Source organism: Quercus suber, unplaced genomic scaffold (genome assembly GCF_002906115.3).
Source record: "Quercus suber isolate HL8 unplaced genomic scaffold, Cork oak 2.0 scaffold_148, whole genome shotgun sequence".
In the NCBI taxonomy this organism is placed as follows: domain Eukaryota; kingdom Viridiplantae; phylum Streptophyta; class Magnoliopsida; order Fagales; family Fagaceae; genus Quercus; species Quercus suber.
In genome coordinates this window covers 495,807-512,043 of record NW_027069609.1, presented here as the reverse complement: position 1 = coordinate 512,043, position 16,237 = coordinate 495,807, and the positions used below count along the sequence as shown (strand labels likewise).

General features: G+C 36.6%; 2 protein-coding genes across 2 annotated transcripts; both read right to left on the bottom strand.

Annotated features, from left to right (window-relative positions):
• Positions 1 to 5,068: 5,068 nt before the first annotated feature.
• Positions 5,069 to 7,384, bottom strand: LOC112040306 (peptide-N4-(N-acetyl-beta-glucosaminyl)asparagine amidase A). Its single transcript, XM_024073200.2, has one exon. The coding sequence runs from the start codon at positions 7,144 to 7,146 to the stop codon at positions 5,413 to 5,415; it is 1,734 nt and encodes a 577-aa protein (XP_023928968.1). The 5' UTR covers positions 7,147 to 7,384; the 3' UTR covers positions 5,069 to 5,412.
• A 1,099-nt stretch (positions 7,385 to 8,483) lies between these two features.
• On the bottom strand, positions 8,484 to 10,904 carry LOC112040317 (protein VAPYRIN). Its single transcript, XM_024073211.2, has 2 exons — positions 9,883 to 10,904; positions 8,484 to 9,110 (listed from the first exon to the last, which is right to left on the bottom strand). Exons 1-2 carry the CDS (start codon positions 10,864 to 10,866, stop codon positions 8,682 to 8,684), a joined length of 1,413 nt encoding a protein of 470 aa, XP_023928979.2. The 5' UTR covers positions 10,867 to 10,904; the 3' UTR covers positions 8,484 to 8,681.
• Positions 10,905 to 16,237: the final 5,333 nt, after the last annotated feature.

The following is a 16,237-nucleotide window of genomic DNA, read 5'->3' as shown; positions in this document are numbered from 1 at the left end:
ATATATAAAGTTTTTTAAAACACAGCTAAAGATGAAAATTACAACAACAAAAAAAAACCCTATACCAGTATTTTAAAAACGTGACTATAGGCGAAAATTTAAATATAAAAAAAACCCTATACTAGCATTTTAAAAACGCTGCTACCAAAACTGCCGAGCAGTTTTGAAGAAATTTTGCGGGGAAAAAAAAATCTATGAACTGCCTGAAAAAAAAAAAAAAAAAAAAAAAAAAAAAAAAACCCTATACCAACATTTTAAAAAATACAGCTATAGGTGAAAATTACAACATAAAAAAACCTTATACTAGCGTTTTAAAAATGCGACTATAGGTTAAAGGGAAATGTTAACGAGTGTCGTTGGGCCATTGGTTAAAAATCCATTTTAAGAAAGTTTTGATATCACTTTTATAGGAAATAAAAAAAAGCTTTCAAAACATTAATTGTTTTTTTTTCTTTTCCTATAAAAACTTTATTTAGTTGGATTGTTAACCAATGCCCTACGGCACTCGTTAACATGACCCTAGGTTAAAATTTAAATTTTTTTTTAAAAAAAAAAACCCAATTTAAGCTTTTAAAAAATGCTTTTACCAAAACTGCCCAGTAGTTTTAAAGAAATTTTGTGGAAAAAAAAATCTGTGAACTGCCCGAAAAAAAAATTAAAAAAAAAACATATACTGGCGTTTTAAAAATGCAGCTATAAGTGAAAATTACAACAAAAGAAAACCCTATTCTAGCATTTTAAAAATGCAACTATAGGTGATAATTTTTTTTTTTTTAAACCCTATACTAATGTATTAAAAACGTTGCTATAGATGAAAAATCTATAGTAGCACTTTTGAAAACGTTAGTATAGACTAGTCGAGTCTATTGCCATAGTGTAATACCGACACTACGAAACTTCGTTATAGGAAACGCGGGTATAGCTCAAATTAATCTATACCTGTGTTCTTAGGAGGTATAGTTGCGTTTCAAAAACACGACTATAGACTTTTTTTTTGTAGTGAATATTTTCTCTCCAACCCAATATAGTAATTTTGCTAAATCCATTTATCATATGTTGATACGTATAAGAAGTTGGATTAGCATTCACATAATGCATCCAAACACATTCAGTGCAACTAAATCTTGACTTCCAATACCACAAAGATGGGTGGTTAACAAGAAGTTTCCATTGGTTGGAACTTATATCATTAATTTTTTCAAAGTAGTTCACGTAGCTTCTGAAGATATTGTGGTACCACCATTTCTCATTAGATGTAGTAGCTCCAAGAATTTGATTGAAAATCACATTTGACACCGCAAGCCTATCACCTTGTTGAGTATTATTATTTGTAGGAACACCAAAACTATCCATCAATATATGATTTTCGTTTATGAGAAAGACATGTTTACTCTTCTTGTGATCACCTTCTATCACTAAGTCTTTATCTTGGATTGCAAAATTTTTAGGATGGTACAAAAAATCATGAAAAAACCATGAGAGTGAAGCTCACAAACTGCGTGGAGTATGCCTTGTATAATTTTTCTAGCCTTCTCCTTTGGCCGATATACCTTCCATTTCAAATACTCATCATCCCAATTACTTTCTTTTTTCTTTTTCTTTTTTCTCTTCTCCAACTACAATTTCAGCTTAATCTCGTATTTATTATGATTGAGAACAAAATGCTCTTCAAACCATGGAGTATGCCCTGTATAATTTTTCTAGCCTTCTCCTCTGGCCAATATACCTTCCATTTCAAATTCTCATCATCCCAATTATTTTCCTTTTTCTTTTTCTTTTTTCTCTTCTCCAACTACTATTTCAGCGTAATCTCGTATTTATTATGATTGAGAATAAAATGCTCTTCAAACTTATGTCTGGAAATAACATGATTGCTATGCACATCAGACTCCAAATTATAGTTCCATCCATTATTATAAACCCCTAATTTAACCTTAAATGATGAATAAGGATGACTACATTTAAGTATAATCTTGAGAGTTGATTATGATTGTCCCACTTTCTCCATATTCTATTTCTTTCCCTTCCACAATGGTCATTTTTTTTGCCTCGTCCATTTGGATTTTGTAGCATTCTATGTGTTTCTTATTACATGGACAATATGCAAGAACGTATCTAAATCTGAAAAATGGCAATGAACAAATAGTGCACAAACACTTACCATCAAAATATGAATAAACACAACAAAATTCTAGTACTGCAAACTAAGCCACAACTCTCCATGTGTCTTTACTATGATATGATATCTAGCTTTTCTTCTAATTTTTATTAAGTACATAAAATTTCATTAAAATAGAAAACAATTTCTTGTAGGGATGGCCATGGGTAGGGTATGGATCAGGTATATCCATACCCTACCCAAAAAGTTTGCCCATGCATACCCGAATATCATTACCCATTAGTATCCATACTCGAATTTTACCCGGATTTATTATCCATGGATATCCATACCCTACCCGAAACCCAATTTTTTTTTTTTTTTAAAATCCAAAACATTTTAACTTAAAAACTAACCAATAGCTTTATCATCTTAAAAAGAAAAAACTAATCAATAAATTTGAAATCAGATGTACCTTCTTCTTTTTTTTTTTTTTTTTTTTTTTCTTTTTTTTTTGAGATATAAATTTTATTAGATAAAAAACTAAAAAAATAAAATAAAATAAAGAAGCAACACATGTTATTCACAGGACCTGTTTCAGACAACCTTGAAATAAAGAAGCAATGCAACCCTGAAACAAATGCAAGGAACAAGGACCTGTTACACAAAAAGCAACAATTATGTAGAAAAAAAAAAAAAAAAAAAAAAAAAAAAAAAAAAAAAACCCTGTTACCAAACAACAACAAAAATTACACAATCAAGTCACTAAGCAATATTTTCCTCTGCCTCTTCAGTTGTTTGTCAAGCAAATGCCAACTCCTAAAATAAATTTTACAAAATCTCTTAACATGAAGGTCTATGTATCAGTAATAAAAGTCTTCTAAACACCATATAAGCTATACTTGAGTTTTCTATAACGAAGTTTCGTAGTGTCAATATTACACTATGGCAATAGACTTGACTAGTCTATACTAGCGTTTTCAAAAGTGCTATTATAGATCTTTCACCTATAGCAGCGTTTTTAAAACATTAGTATAGGATTTTTAATAAAAAAAATTTAAATTAACACCTATAGTCGCATTTTTAAAATGCTAGTATAGGGTTTTCTTTTGTTGTAATTTTCACTTATAGCTGCGCTTTTAAAACACCAGTATAGGTTTCTTTTTTTTTTTTGTGGGCAATTCACAGAAATTTTTTTTTTCCACAAAATTTCTTTAAAACTACTGGGCAGTTTTGGTAGAAGCATTTTTAAAATGCTAGAATAGGGTTTTTTTTTTTAATATTTAAATTTTAACCTATAGTCGCGTTTTTAAAACGTTGATATACGTTTTTTTTTCCACTTATAATTGCGTTTTTAAAACGTTGGTATATGTTTTTTTTTTTTTTTTTTTTTTGGGCAGTTCACAGAATTTGTTTTATTTTTTTTTTTCCCACAAAATTTCTTCAAAACTACTCGGCACTTTTGGTAGCAGCATTTTTAAAATGCTAGTATAGGGATTTTTATATTTAAATTTTCACCTATAGTCGCATTTTTAAAAACGCTAGTATAGAGTTATGCGCAGAACTGTGTGAATATGTTTTTAGGCAAAACGAGAAATGTTAGTTCAAGACGTGGCAAAGATCTGACTCCACTTGCATACCTACATATGGAGTATCTTGGGACTGACATGGCTTCCATCTTCTGCTGTGGCTATGAATGAGTTGGAGAAACTCTCAATGATCTGAGGAACAAGGGATTTTGAATTTTTCAAGACACGGCATATTTTTTTTATTTTTTATTTTTTTATGCAAGACACGGCATTGTATTTACTATTTATAAGTTAATTTGCAAGGCATCATAAAGCCCGGCCCACTTTAATACCCAATTAATGCAGTAATATTTGAGTTTCAATTAATAACTGTTTGTTTTAGCAATTTTCTATAAAAATTACTCTACTAAGTAGTTACATCCGAAACTGGGTTTTTCTTTTTTCTTAATATAAATTTTGTAGATTATTTTTTATTATTTTATATTTTTTAGTTTCGACTAAATTATTGACCTTTTTTATAATGTAAATTTGTAATCTTCCTCTCTCCTCTCACATTGTTTTACCAATAGCAATCCACGGTTAGGTTTTTTTTTTTTTTGCAATCTCTTGCCCCTGTTTATCTTTGTTTTATGTTTTTTTTTCCAATGCATTTGTGATTATTTGTGGCTAATCTTAGGTCTGTTGGGTGTGCATTTGAACTGAACTTGATGTGGTTGTTCATGTGATTGGGTTTTAATTAGATGAGAAAAGCATGGCATTGACTTTTACGTGCACTTCTTCAATAAAATTGTTTGGGGACAACGTTGACAATACCTGTCGGCTGGACACACCAATTTGTGAATTGGCCACATTCTTAATGATGTTAAAGTGCTTGACTCATCTATCAAGAGTATATGTTTCTCTTACTGCCTTTCTCAAGCAAATTGACCAGCAGAGAAGTTAGCATATGAAGGAAAGAACCACACTGATGTAATATATTGGCTAGAAGAATCCCCTTCATGTATTATGAGTTTACTAGACAATGATATACCTATTACTTTATGATTATATAGTTTAAATAAAATATACACTATCGTACTCCTCAAGAAAGAAAAGTTTTGTCTCTCCTTAAAACATTAATAAGTGTCAGTTAAATTATAAGACACTTAACAAGAAATTGTTTTCTATTATAATGAAATTTTTTTTACTTAATAAAAAATGAGAAGAAAAGCTAGATATCATATCATAGTAAAGACACATGGATAGTTGTGGCTTAGTTTGTAGTACTAGAATTTTTGTTGTGTTTATTCATATTTTGATGGTAAGTGTCTATGCAATATTTGTTCACTACCATTTTTCAGCAGTTCATTTATAAATTCATACTTTTATCGTTTTGATACGTCATACGTTCCTGCATATTGTCCATGTAATAAGAAACACATAGAATGCCACAAAATCCCAATGGACGAGGAAAAAAAAAAGAGTACAAATTCAGATGCACACGGAGTACATAGTGATAGTACTAGTAGTTTCAAATTCTCTACATCACAACAACACTCACACAACCAAGCCTTAATCCAAAATTTATGGGGTCAATTTTGGTACTTATGGATATTCAACAGACTACCAGGTTGATCAAATGTAATCTTTTTTACCATTCTAATTTAAACGAAATCATACAAATTTTCATTATTACACAAATTCACATACACAACTGCACCTATAAAGATTTGACAATTTTTTTTATTATTTTTAAATAATAATAAAAAAGATTGCAACCATTCTTCCTAATTCTGAAACAAGAGACTAGACAGAAGAAAGGCAAGCAGAGGAGGTCTTGTCTTTAATGAGCTTACCATCGCTCGATTTTACAGTCCGCGTGTAGCATCTAAAGTCATCCCTGTAACTCAAGCTTTGTTTGGTAGTGGCTGCACCAGAGAGAACCGAATGATCCTTCACCATCATCCATCCTTCAGAATCCTGCACATTATGAACAATACTAACAAAACTTTTTTGTCTATACCTCTCATTCAACACATGTGAAACATTAGTGACAAGCATATACGTATCCTTCTTCTTCTTCGGTCCAGGTAAATTCGAAGTAACGGCAACAAGAGGGTATTTCCTATGAACACTAAACCAAGAAATCACGCCGCCTAAATCGCTAAGCACCTTCACATATCTCACTGCTTTAATTTTCTGCTTAACCATTTTATAAGCTCCATTCCCCTCAAATCTTATTGTATTCTTCAACCTGTAGTTCTGTGAAGAAATCGTAGTCAAATTGCCTAAACTCGACTTAACCCACCCTACAAACTTAGCTTTCCTCTCTGCCTCTACTTTGAATGACCCATCAAGAAGCTTAAAATCCTCTCTACGCTTAATCTTCAATCTTGGACTCTCATAAATGACAGACTTTGCTTCAACTTTTCGTGAGCTATGATCAACCCAAAGGTGCAAATTGGCATTCACAAGCCAATACGAAATTCCTTCAGTCACTCCAAACCCAATCCTATGAGCTTTTTTATTCACCAACATGCCCAAAAATGGTGTCAAATCAAAGTCATAAGAAGGAAGGTTAAACGCTCCAATTGCCACAACCGGTTCCCAAAACAACGGGTTAACCCCGCCCGCGAACATAACCGGAAACGGAGACTCCGACCCGACAAATTTCCCATCAATCGTGACAAAAACCTCTCTATAAGCTCCGTTACCTCGTTCGGTAGTTAGGTTGTTGGTTTTGATATACGAAGTCGCCGGGTTCGAGTACCAGAACTCGTCGTTTCCGTGAAACGACACGTATAATTCCAAAACGGCACGGTAAGTATTCCGTGGAATTCGGATACTTTTGGACTGTACATCTTCAGATTCGATTCGAAACCAAAACCCCTTATCGCCCAGATCCGATATTGGGATTATAAAATCAGCTGGCGGGTCATATACACCGCCAAGACCTTGCCACGTGTTAACCCTATCTGAAATCAGAGATGGAGGAGATCTAACGGCGTTATATTTGTAATAAAAGAAACTAACGGTGACGTGGTAAACGCCGGTGTAGACATGGTTAACGATGTTTTCGAGCATCATGGTGAGGTTAAGGTCGGAGCGAACGAGGAGAGAGGAGTACCTTGTGATGTCTTTCCGAACCTTCCAGAAGATTCCACACCTGGTCGGCTCCGCCGTGCTTGTGCGGAGAAGCTCGGCTCCGCCGAGCCACAAGCCGGCTATGCGGTCGTACTGTTCGCCTCTTGACTCGGCGCGGAACTCGAGTGCCACGTGGGACCAAGGGGAGAGGCAATCGGACGGCGGGGAGTAGCGGGTGGAGAAAGGAGGGGCGTTGATTGTGTTGGCGAAGGAGTGACGTATGATTTGTTTGGAGCATGATGGGACTAGGAAATCGGACGGTAGGGGCCGAGCGAGTTCTAAGTATTCTCTGGGTTTGTGATTGGAGGGTAGGGATTTGGTGTAACGGTCTGGGGAAGAGGACGGTGAGACTGGGGCGGTGAAGAAGAGAAGCAGAAGAGAGAGGACGATGGACATTTTTGAGAGATACTTTTATCTTTGGACTCAAAAAAAGCTTTTTATTAGGAAACTTCGAGGATTTTAAGCGTGTATGCAGTTGCTTGAATAGGTTTGTTTCAGCTACTTAAAAAAATGGATTTGATGGTGATAATATGAAACTGAATAATTGAAGGGTAAATGAATAGGATAATATAAAGCATGTAGTCATGTAGAATTTCTGTGTGAAAAGTGAATACTGATTTTTTTTTTTTTTGGCTTAAAGAGGCTTGTGCACAAAATTCATCTCACTTTTATGGATTTGGATACTTTTATGCAAACACAGAATGTTGATAAAAGAGGGAACATTACAATCTGGGGAAGAGGACGGTGAGACTGGGACTGTGAAGGAGAGAAGCAGAAGAGAGACGAAGTTGGACATTTTTGGGAGATACTTTTATTTTTGGACTCAAAAAAAGCTTTTTATTAGGAAGCTTCGAGGATTTTAAGCGTGTACGCAGTTGCTTGAATAGGTTTGTTTCAGTTGCTTAAAAAAATGGACTTGATGGTGATGTTATGTAACTGAGTAATTGAAGGGTGAATGAATAGGATAATATAAAGCATGTAGTCATGTAGATTTCTGTGTGAAAAGTGAATACTGATTTTTTTTTTTTGGCTTAAAGAGGCTTGTGCACAAAATTCATCTCACTTTTATGAATTTGGATACTTTTATGCAAACACAGAATATTGATGAAAAAGGGCACATTACAATTTGGTCAAAGGGGTTGTTTTTTTTCCTTCTACAGAGCCTCTACAGATTTATTTCTCTTCTACTAGTGGAAAGCATTGTGGTCCATTGGGATTAATAAATATTAAAAAACTTATTTATTTTTGGGTGAAGCTTAGTGCACTGTACATTGAAGCAACACAAGGACTTTTGTGAACTAGTGCACCAGAACACTAGATGCAAGTAAAAAATCCTTCAGTACTGTACATCGCAGCCAAGAAGATCTCTTGATATAATTTATAGAGATAATGGTACATAAAATTGTAATAGTTCAGTTGAATTTATGATGTCATGATTGCAGTTTTGATGTCAATTAAATAACAAGCATAAAATTTATTAGTCAAGAGTCATGAGACCAATGTCATTGCCTAATTCTATTGACGAGGTTTGCCTTAGTTTGAATTTCCGTTCCCACTTATTGTATTTGTAGATCACATTCACAAGGGAACAAACAAATATTGTATTGGCAAATGTCCAGTAAGTGAAACATGTAGAATAATTATTCAAATGCCTGTTAACCAAAGCACATATTTAACACTTTCTGCAAAAATTATCGAGCATAAGGACGTTCATAAAATGAAAGAAGCTCTACTGTGGTTTTAACTTTTTATTTTACAAAATTTTATTCCAGTATATGAATAACGAATTGGTCGAATAGATACTCAACCAGGAGAAAGGGTGCATATTAACAATAACGGGAAGAAAGCTATGGTACATACATGGAACCAAACCTTGTAGTATACTTGTAGTATACAAGCTTAGGTGGGTTAATTCATCGAAAGATGAATCCTCAGGAGGATGAAAAGGCTGTAATACAAGAGGAAGCTCCCCTGCGTATGAGGAACTCAGAGATATCATCATAACACATGGCTCTAGCTAAGTAGAGAGGGGTAACACCCTTTATGGTCTTGGCATTAACATCAGCTCCCTTGTCCACCAATACCTCAACTGTCTCTAGGTTACCACCCTCCACAGCCAAATGCAATGGTACATGGCCTTCATTGTCCTTGCATTCCAGGTCTAACCCGAATTTAACAAGCATCAGCACTGCATCCCTGTGCCCTTTGATAGCTGCTGCATGGAGTGCTGTCAACCCGTATTGGTCGCAGTAGTTCATGCTTGCGCCTTTCTGCAGCAGTAACTCAAGGCGCTCTAGCTCTCCACGCCTTGCAGCCGTTAGCACTTGTTCTCCTCGTTCCAGAATCTCTACAACCTCTTTCTGCATGAGTCATAAAATCTTTGGATTAAAAAAGAGACTAGGGAGAGGATATAGAATTAGATAAAAAAATTATGCATTGTAATCATGCAAAAGCCATTATTTAATTCGCCTAACAACATTTCTGTTGTTAATACCTTATATATACACCTTGTTTTCAACCATTAAACTTTTACAATAGGGTACATTGTGAAAGGCATATCCATTAAATGATAGCCTAAATAGTAATGGAGACACTCATAATAAGAATATAAGCTTTAGTTTTTGTTACCTATTAGTTTTGCAATTGCATACAGCAAATGACAAGATGCTAGTTTGTGGTCCAATTTAAGGGTGACCAAATCTCTAAATCCAATGATTTTATGCATATGACTTTTATAAAACAACAGATACAACTGACAGCAAAAGAGTCATATATAATGGCATAGTGCTGCCATGCCTTCATTCGTAGCAGTATAATTTATAGACATAAATCTGTTCTATGATATTTACTCTTCATCATCCTACTAAGATTATTAATTGGATTTTTTTAGGCCGAATTCGAACCTAGACCCCTTATTCAAGGGCAAAAAAATCTGGTTGAGTTAATTGAAACTTAAGTTAATCACAACTTTAAATTTGCCTGAATATTGTAAGCAATTAAAAGTACATACAAATAAAAATATACTTCATTAGTGTTTTCCCTATGCTCACTAGCCCATCCAGCTTGTGATAATTAGTACATGGTTTGAGTTATATATTCTTTCTTATTATACAGTTTATTTACAGTACTTACATGTTCCTTGTCACGAGCAACATCAACTGCTGACTGTCCACGATCATTGGTGATTGTTGGATCCGCACCAAAATCCATCAGCATCTCCACCATCCGACGGTTCCCATTAGCCGCTGCCCTATGCAAAGCTGTGCGACCATCCTTACACGTTGCGTTCGTATCCGCACCCGATTCTAGCAACAGCTTCGCACACCCAATACTTCCTTTACTCGCAGCCAAATCCAAAGGCGTACGACCATCTTTATCTCTACAATCCAACGACCTGTATTGTCTTAACTTTATCAAACTCAACATCTCGTCCGTCCGATCAAACGCCACCGCCACGTGTAACTCGTCCAAACCCTTCGATGCCCACCGCGATTCCACCACATGACTCGCATTGTTATCCAATCTCACACGTGACTCAATCTTCAACCCAGCTTCAACTAGCAAGTTAACCATCTCATCGGGGCTGACCAACTGAGTAGCAACTCGGAGTAGCGAATCGGCTTCTCTGGGCGACAACTCGGTGAGAATAAATTTCTGCCGCTTGATTAAGTTCCTGACAGCTTCCACGTCACCGCGCCCGACAGCGTGGCTGAGAAGTACGGGACCCACGAAGGCAACCTTGAGTTTGAGGTCCTGAGTTGACCCGTGGGGCCTAGAGGAAAACCACGAGTTGATCGAGTCGGCGTGAGTTGACTCGGACGGGTTCGTGGTGAACTTGGAAGCTTTGACGAGGAAACGGTCTGATGGTGAGCGAGGAAAGGTGGGTGGGAATTGGGTTTGGGGTTTGAGAATGATTTGGAATGTGGCGTAGGATAAGGGAGGAACGAGTCCACTCGGCGGGTTGACTAGGAATTTGTTGGGCGAAGAGGTTTGGACCTTGAAAGCAATGGGGGTGGTGGCGCACAGTGATCTGAGGCGCACGTTAGCACGGCATTTGCAGTTGAATGCAAAGTCTATACGCACCTCTTGCTCTAACACTTCTACTAGTCTCTCCATTGAGAGAGTGAGAGTGAGAGTGAGAGTGAGAGAAAGGAGGTGTGTATGAAACAATATAGGAAGAATATTGGTGTGCTTGAGAATTCACGTGATTCTGTGGGACCGAGAAAAAGAAGGGTCTGGACTCTGGCCTAGCAATTTGGCAAAATCTTTGTCTTGTTCTCTGACTCTAACCACCAGTTTGGACAATGTGATAGACTGATAGTTACATTCATGCAATTTTTTTTTCTTGGTAAATCTTGCAATTTTTGTTGTTGTAAATAACCAATATGTAATAAACCTGAAAGTTTTCAAGAAATTCATATATTTTTTTAATAATTAAAAATGAATATTATAACCCAAGTCAAAGGGGATGATTTGGACCAATCTCTCGAACCCGAGAAAGTGACCCAATTGAGAAGAGAAAAAATGTTTAAACAATGAAGTGATTATATTGAACAATTATATAAGATCAAATATAGAACCTGCTACAGCTTGCCCCATAATATAAATCCCAATTTAAATCAATCTTACTTCTACCATCAAATCCCAATTAAATAATAGATATTATTCCAATAAAAAAAATAGATATTATATCAATATGTCATCAAACAATGACAATAATTTGAAAAGTACATGTCCAGATTATGTAAAGAGACCTATAAAAATTTCTTGATTTTAAATTCTCTAAATAAAATCAATAAGAATAGAGGCAAAAGATATGAATCTGTGGCATTCCTCATTTGGAATATTTAGTGAGCTGGAAGGATTAATCAAGCATTTCATAATGCCACTAGTTTCCATGGTCCTTAGCTTTGAGAAACCAAACTGAGAGAGACGTTGCGGTGATAGTGTATGGACAATGGATAATGGGGTATTCAAGCGTTTCTATGTGGTGATTGCAAAGTGCACAACTTAGATCTCTATAAGGCCATTTCTTATTTAAAGCATCCTTTGAGGTAAGGGAATTCCAAGCAATTTTCCATTGAATCATTTTGAACCTTATGGATCTTTAGTTTCTTATGTGTTTCATTACTATACAATGAGAATGTTTGCCTGTGGGAATCTACAGGGAGTCTGAATTAGGTGATCAAGTTGGTCTGGTGAGTGGGAAGATATTTGTAGAATGAGTAGTGTTTATTACACACATTTACACATGAAAAAACAAATTAAACTATGACTTAAAGTCATGATTTTCAGTATGTAAATATATATATATATATATAACAAAATGCATATAAGATGATCATTAACAAAACATGTATTAAAATATGACCAACCCAATCTCAAAGCACCCTTCACTAACACAAAGCTTGTTAAAAAGATCTAAAAAGTACAATACCATGCCTCATCTTGCCAAAAACAATAGCTAAACTTCTCTCTCTCTCTCTCTCTCTCTCTCTCTCTCTCTCTCTCTCTCTCATACAAGCCATATATGCAAGTCAATAGTGAAAAAATAAAATGCATTATGTACAATTTTAAATGAAAAAAAAAAAAATTTAAAAAGAAGAGTACCCATGATATAGAGAAAACAAAATAATAAAAATGTAGTAGGGTTAAAATAAAAAATAAAAATAAAAAACACTTAGTTTTTTTTTTACTAGCTAAAACTTAATCGAGAATGATGCAACGCTCTAATTGAAAATGTCATAATTTTTTTAAATTAGGACATGGGACTATTCAAAATAAGGGGAAAAAAAGTTCTTATGAAGTGGGGGTAAGGATTGGGTTCAAGTATTCAGAAGAAATCTTTACATATATATATACTTAAATTATGTTGGAGTAGAATTTGCATTTTATATAAATAAATAAATAAATAAAATGTATGTGGGGGCAATTGTTACACACACGAGCTCTTTTTTTTTTTTTTTGGTTCCTAAAAAAAATATCTTGTATCATAAAAAAAAAAGGGAAAAAAAAAAACTAAATTAGTAAATTTATAAGTTTGGTTAAAAAAAAATATTATGGAGCTATAAGCTTACTCATGAGAAGAATGGCAGTAAAGGTTGTTATACAATGTTACAATTACAAAGTGTTCACTATTGCAAATAGTGTGTGCCATGACAAGCGAGTCCGCCATTAGGTCAAGGGAAGAAGACGATGCATTACAGTAGAGTACGAAGAAAGTTAAAGAGAGTTATCGAGATAGAGATTCACCAGAACGACCTTCTTCAGATCGGGGTGGGGTAGGAGGGTCTTATAAGGAAAAGCTAATAGGACTTAACCCTAGTGCATTTGAACATAAGTTTGCCTTTGAAAATGACAGACACCGAGGTGGAGTCAGATGCTGATGAAGAGGACTTGCCTCCAGGGGAGGTGGTGGTTAAACTAACTGGAGCAAGGAAAGCCAAAATACGCGCTACCTGGAATAATGCGCTGATTGTTAAGGTGTTTGACAAAACAGTAGGTTGCCATTACCTTGTCGCAAGCCTAACCAGCCTTTGGAAGCCAGGGGGTAAGATGGCTTGCATCGCTCTTGGCCATGATTTTTTCCTCATTAGGTTCTCGCTTAAGGAAGACCATTCGAGGTTGCTAAGGAGTGGCCTATGGTTTGTGGGTGGGCATTATCTCTCCATTAGACGTTGGGAGGCCAACTTTAAACCGTCATTAGCAAATCTTTTTGCAGTAGCGGTTTGGATTCGCCTTCCAGAATTACCCATAGAATACTATGAAGAATCAGTACTATGGGATATTAGGAGCGCCATAGGGCCAGTTTTCAGAGTTGACACTCATACGGCATTGGAGGTCAGGGGGGAGTTTGTGCGGCTTTGTGTATAGGTGAACCTTGATGAACCCATTGTGAAGAATATCAGTGTCAGTGGGATCAGGCAGATAGTGCAATATAAGGGCATCAGCTCCCTCTACTTCTCATGTGGTAGAGTGGGGCACAAAGCTAAAGGCTACCCTTACAAGGTTCAACGGCCGATGTAAGTCCAAGAAGATGCCAAAACAGAGATTCAAACATGCACAAGCAAGTCTACAGAATAGGTTGAACCTGACAAAAGTCAGTTTGGCCCTTGGGTCCTTGTTGCACATAAAAGGAAACTAGGAAAAAAGGGAAGTAAAGTTTCCGATTCTTTAGCCCAAACTAGCATGGCTGACTAAAGCTCAATATAGCCCACCAGTACATTAAGCCTAGCAACGGGCTCTGTCTTCTCTGGCCTAGACAAAAACAAAAAACCCACTCACGTTTAGTTGACCGAGCACTAGTGATGTTGAGTTTTAATTGTGATAGCTCATCCATCAAGCCTGATCTATCCAAAACTAAAAGTCGTGCCACTAGAAACAAAGAAGCAGGTAGGAGCCAGAAATTCAAGCCGAGCCAGACTAAGCAGACCGGTCAAAAAACAACACGCGTAAAAATATCCTCGGAATGGAAGATGGTAGATCCTAATCCATCGGAGGTATCGTCGATGCCGACAGCTGAGAAGAGAATACCAGGTGATTTTAGATCATCTATGACTTTCAAGGGCTTCAAAGCTGAAGGTTATGTTCAGATAAACAATCAACGGCAGATCCAGTACTTAAGTATGTAATTAATGTGCAGGTTGTGAGTAAAGCACACGGGGATGCGGAGATGGGTTGCGCTAGCTTAGGTAATAAGGAAATTGAGACCCAACCTTAGCTACAGTATGAACTTCAGTGATGGCCACCTTCTAAAATCCTCAAGTGCAACGCGTCCATAGAAAGGAAAATCATATCTATTCCCACGGTGTTGCTGAGAAGAATTGATCCCGCTCTCCAACCTATTAATTCGGGCAAGGCTGACGAAAAGGGAGGGGAGTATGACTTGGAGGATCATAATCAGCTAGAGGAGGTTAATGGACTTCACCAGTTTGAGGAGATTGAAGCAACCGAGGTATCCATGCAAATTGAGCAAGGAGGTGTTGTTCCTTTTCCCCTTTGCTAATTGTTTGGTGTTCTCTCTGTTTAATTTTATCGATGAATATGGTAATTTGGAATTGTAGAGGGGCCTTAAACCCCACCTTCTGTGATGTTGTTAATGATCTGATTTGTATGCTTTTCCCTGCTATCATGGTTGTTAGTGAGACAAAGTTTATGGTAAGAGAGCCAATAGGATCGCAGGAAGATTAAATCTTGATAGGGCTATATTTGCGAACTCTATTGGTCTTTCTAGAGGGTTGTGGATTCTTTGGGATTTTGACCAAGTTGAAATCTCGGAATTAGCTTCCACTGAGCAAGAAATTCACGTGATTGTTAATTCAGCTTCAAAACCTCCCTGGCTTCTCTCAGCAATTTATGCCAACCCCCGGTTGGCCGAAAGACGCCCGAAAGACACCTACTGTGGGAGAATTTGTAATCTGTGGCAAGTCTTCATTCTATGCGATGGGATATAGCAGGTGACTTCAATGAAGTGCTCATGGGGGAGGATAAGTTTTGCAGTAATTCAGTTAATATTCACAGAGCCCTTCAATGCCAAGACTGTTTGAACACTTGCAGAATGATTGACATCAGTTTCTCTGGGCCTCGCTTTACCTGGTCAAACCATCGCCCTCTTTCCCAACTTGTCTAGGAGAGAATAGACAGGGTGTTTGTGAATGCTAAATGGAATTCTATCTTTCCTGAAGTAGCTGTGCACCATTTGGGGAAAAAAAAAAAAAAAAAAACCCACTCAGATCATTGCCCAATAGAAGTGTGCTTTGTGGTAATTGGTGGGGGTCAGTTTCCCAGGCCGTTTCGCTTTCAACCTATGTGGCTTTCGCATCCAACTTTTCCAGAAGTAGTTCAAAATGCCTGGACAAGTTTTGATTCCCTTCATCAAGCAGTGTCTAATTTCTCATCTAAGCCAATTTGGCAATCTTTTTCATAGAAAGAAAAGGATTCTAGCCAGACTTAAAGGAATTCAAGAGTGCTTGTCTCAAAAACCCAACTCCTTCCTGATTGACTTGGAAGGTAAGTTTAGATTGGAATATGCGGAAGTAGCAAAACTCGAAGAGGAGTTTTGGGCTATAAAAGCTCGCATTCTCTGGTTGGTTAAGGGAGATAGAAATACCTCCTTTTACCACACCTCAACTCTTGTGCGCTGTAAGCGAAACCGTATCTTATGTATGAAGGACAAAGTGGGTAATTGGCTGAATAGGGAAAAGGAGATTGCTAGTTTTATCAGACAAGGTTTCTTGGATCTTTTCACCTCGATTCACACCAGTGCTCCATTGGCTACTTAAGACCCCCTTGCTTGGAACATCCATCTCAATGAAGAAGCCTTAAGTCTTTTAAACACCTCGATCACAGACAAAGAGATATCTGAGGGTCTTTGGGCTTTCAAACCTTTTAAAGCCCCGGAACCCAAACGGTCTTCATGCAGGTTTCTTTCACCGCTTCTGGCTAGTTGTTGGGGAATTAGTGAGGAAGGAGGTTAAAAACATTTTCA

Excerpts from the sequence above, each read along its gene's own strand:
- LOC112040306 (XM_024073200.2), bottom strand. The coding sequence starts at position 7,146 with ATGTCCATCGTCCTCTCTCTTCTGCTTCTCTTCTTCACCGCCCCAGTC.
- LOC112040317 (XM_024073211.2), bottom strand. The coding sequence starts at position 10,866 with ATGGAGAGACTAGTAGAAGTGTTAGAGCAAGAGGTGCGTATAGACTTT. Across the intron at positions 9,111-9,882 it reads TTGCTCGTGACAAGGAACAT|AAAGAGGTTGTAGAGATTCT; the intron begins GTAAGTACTGTA and ends TGACTCATGCAG.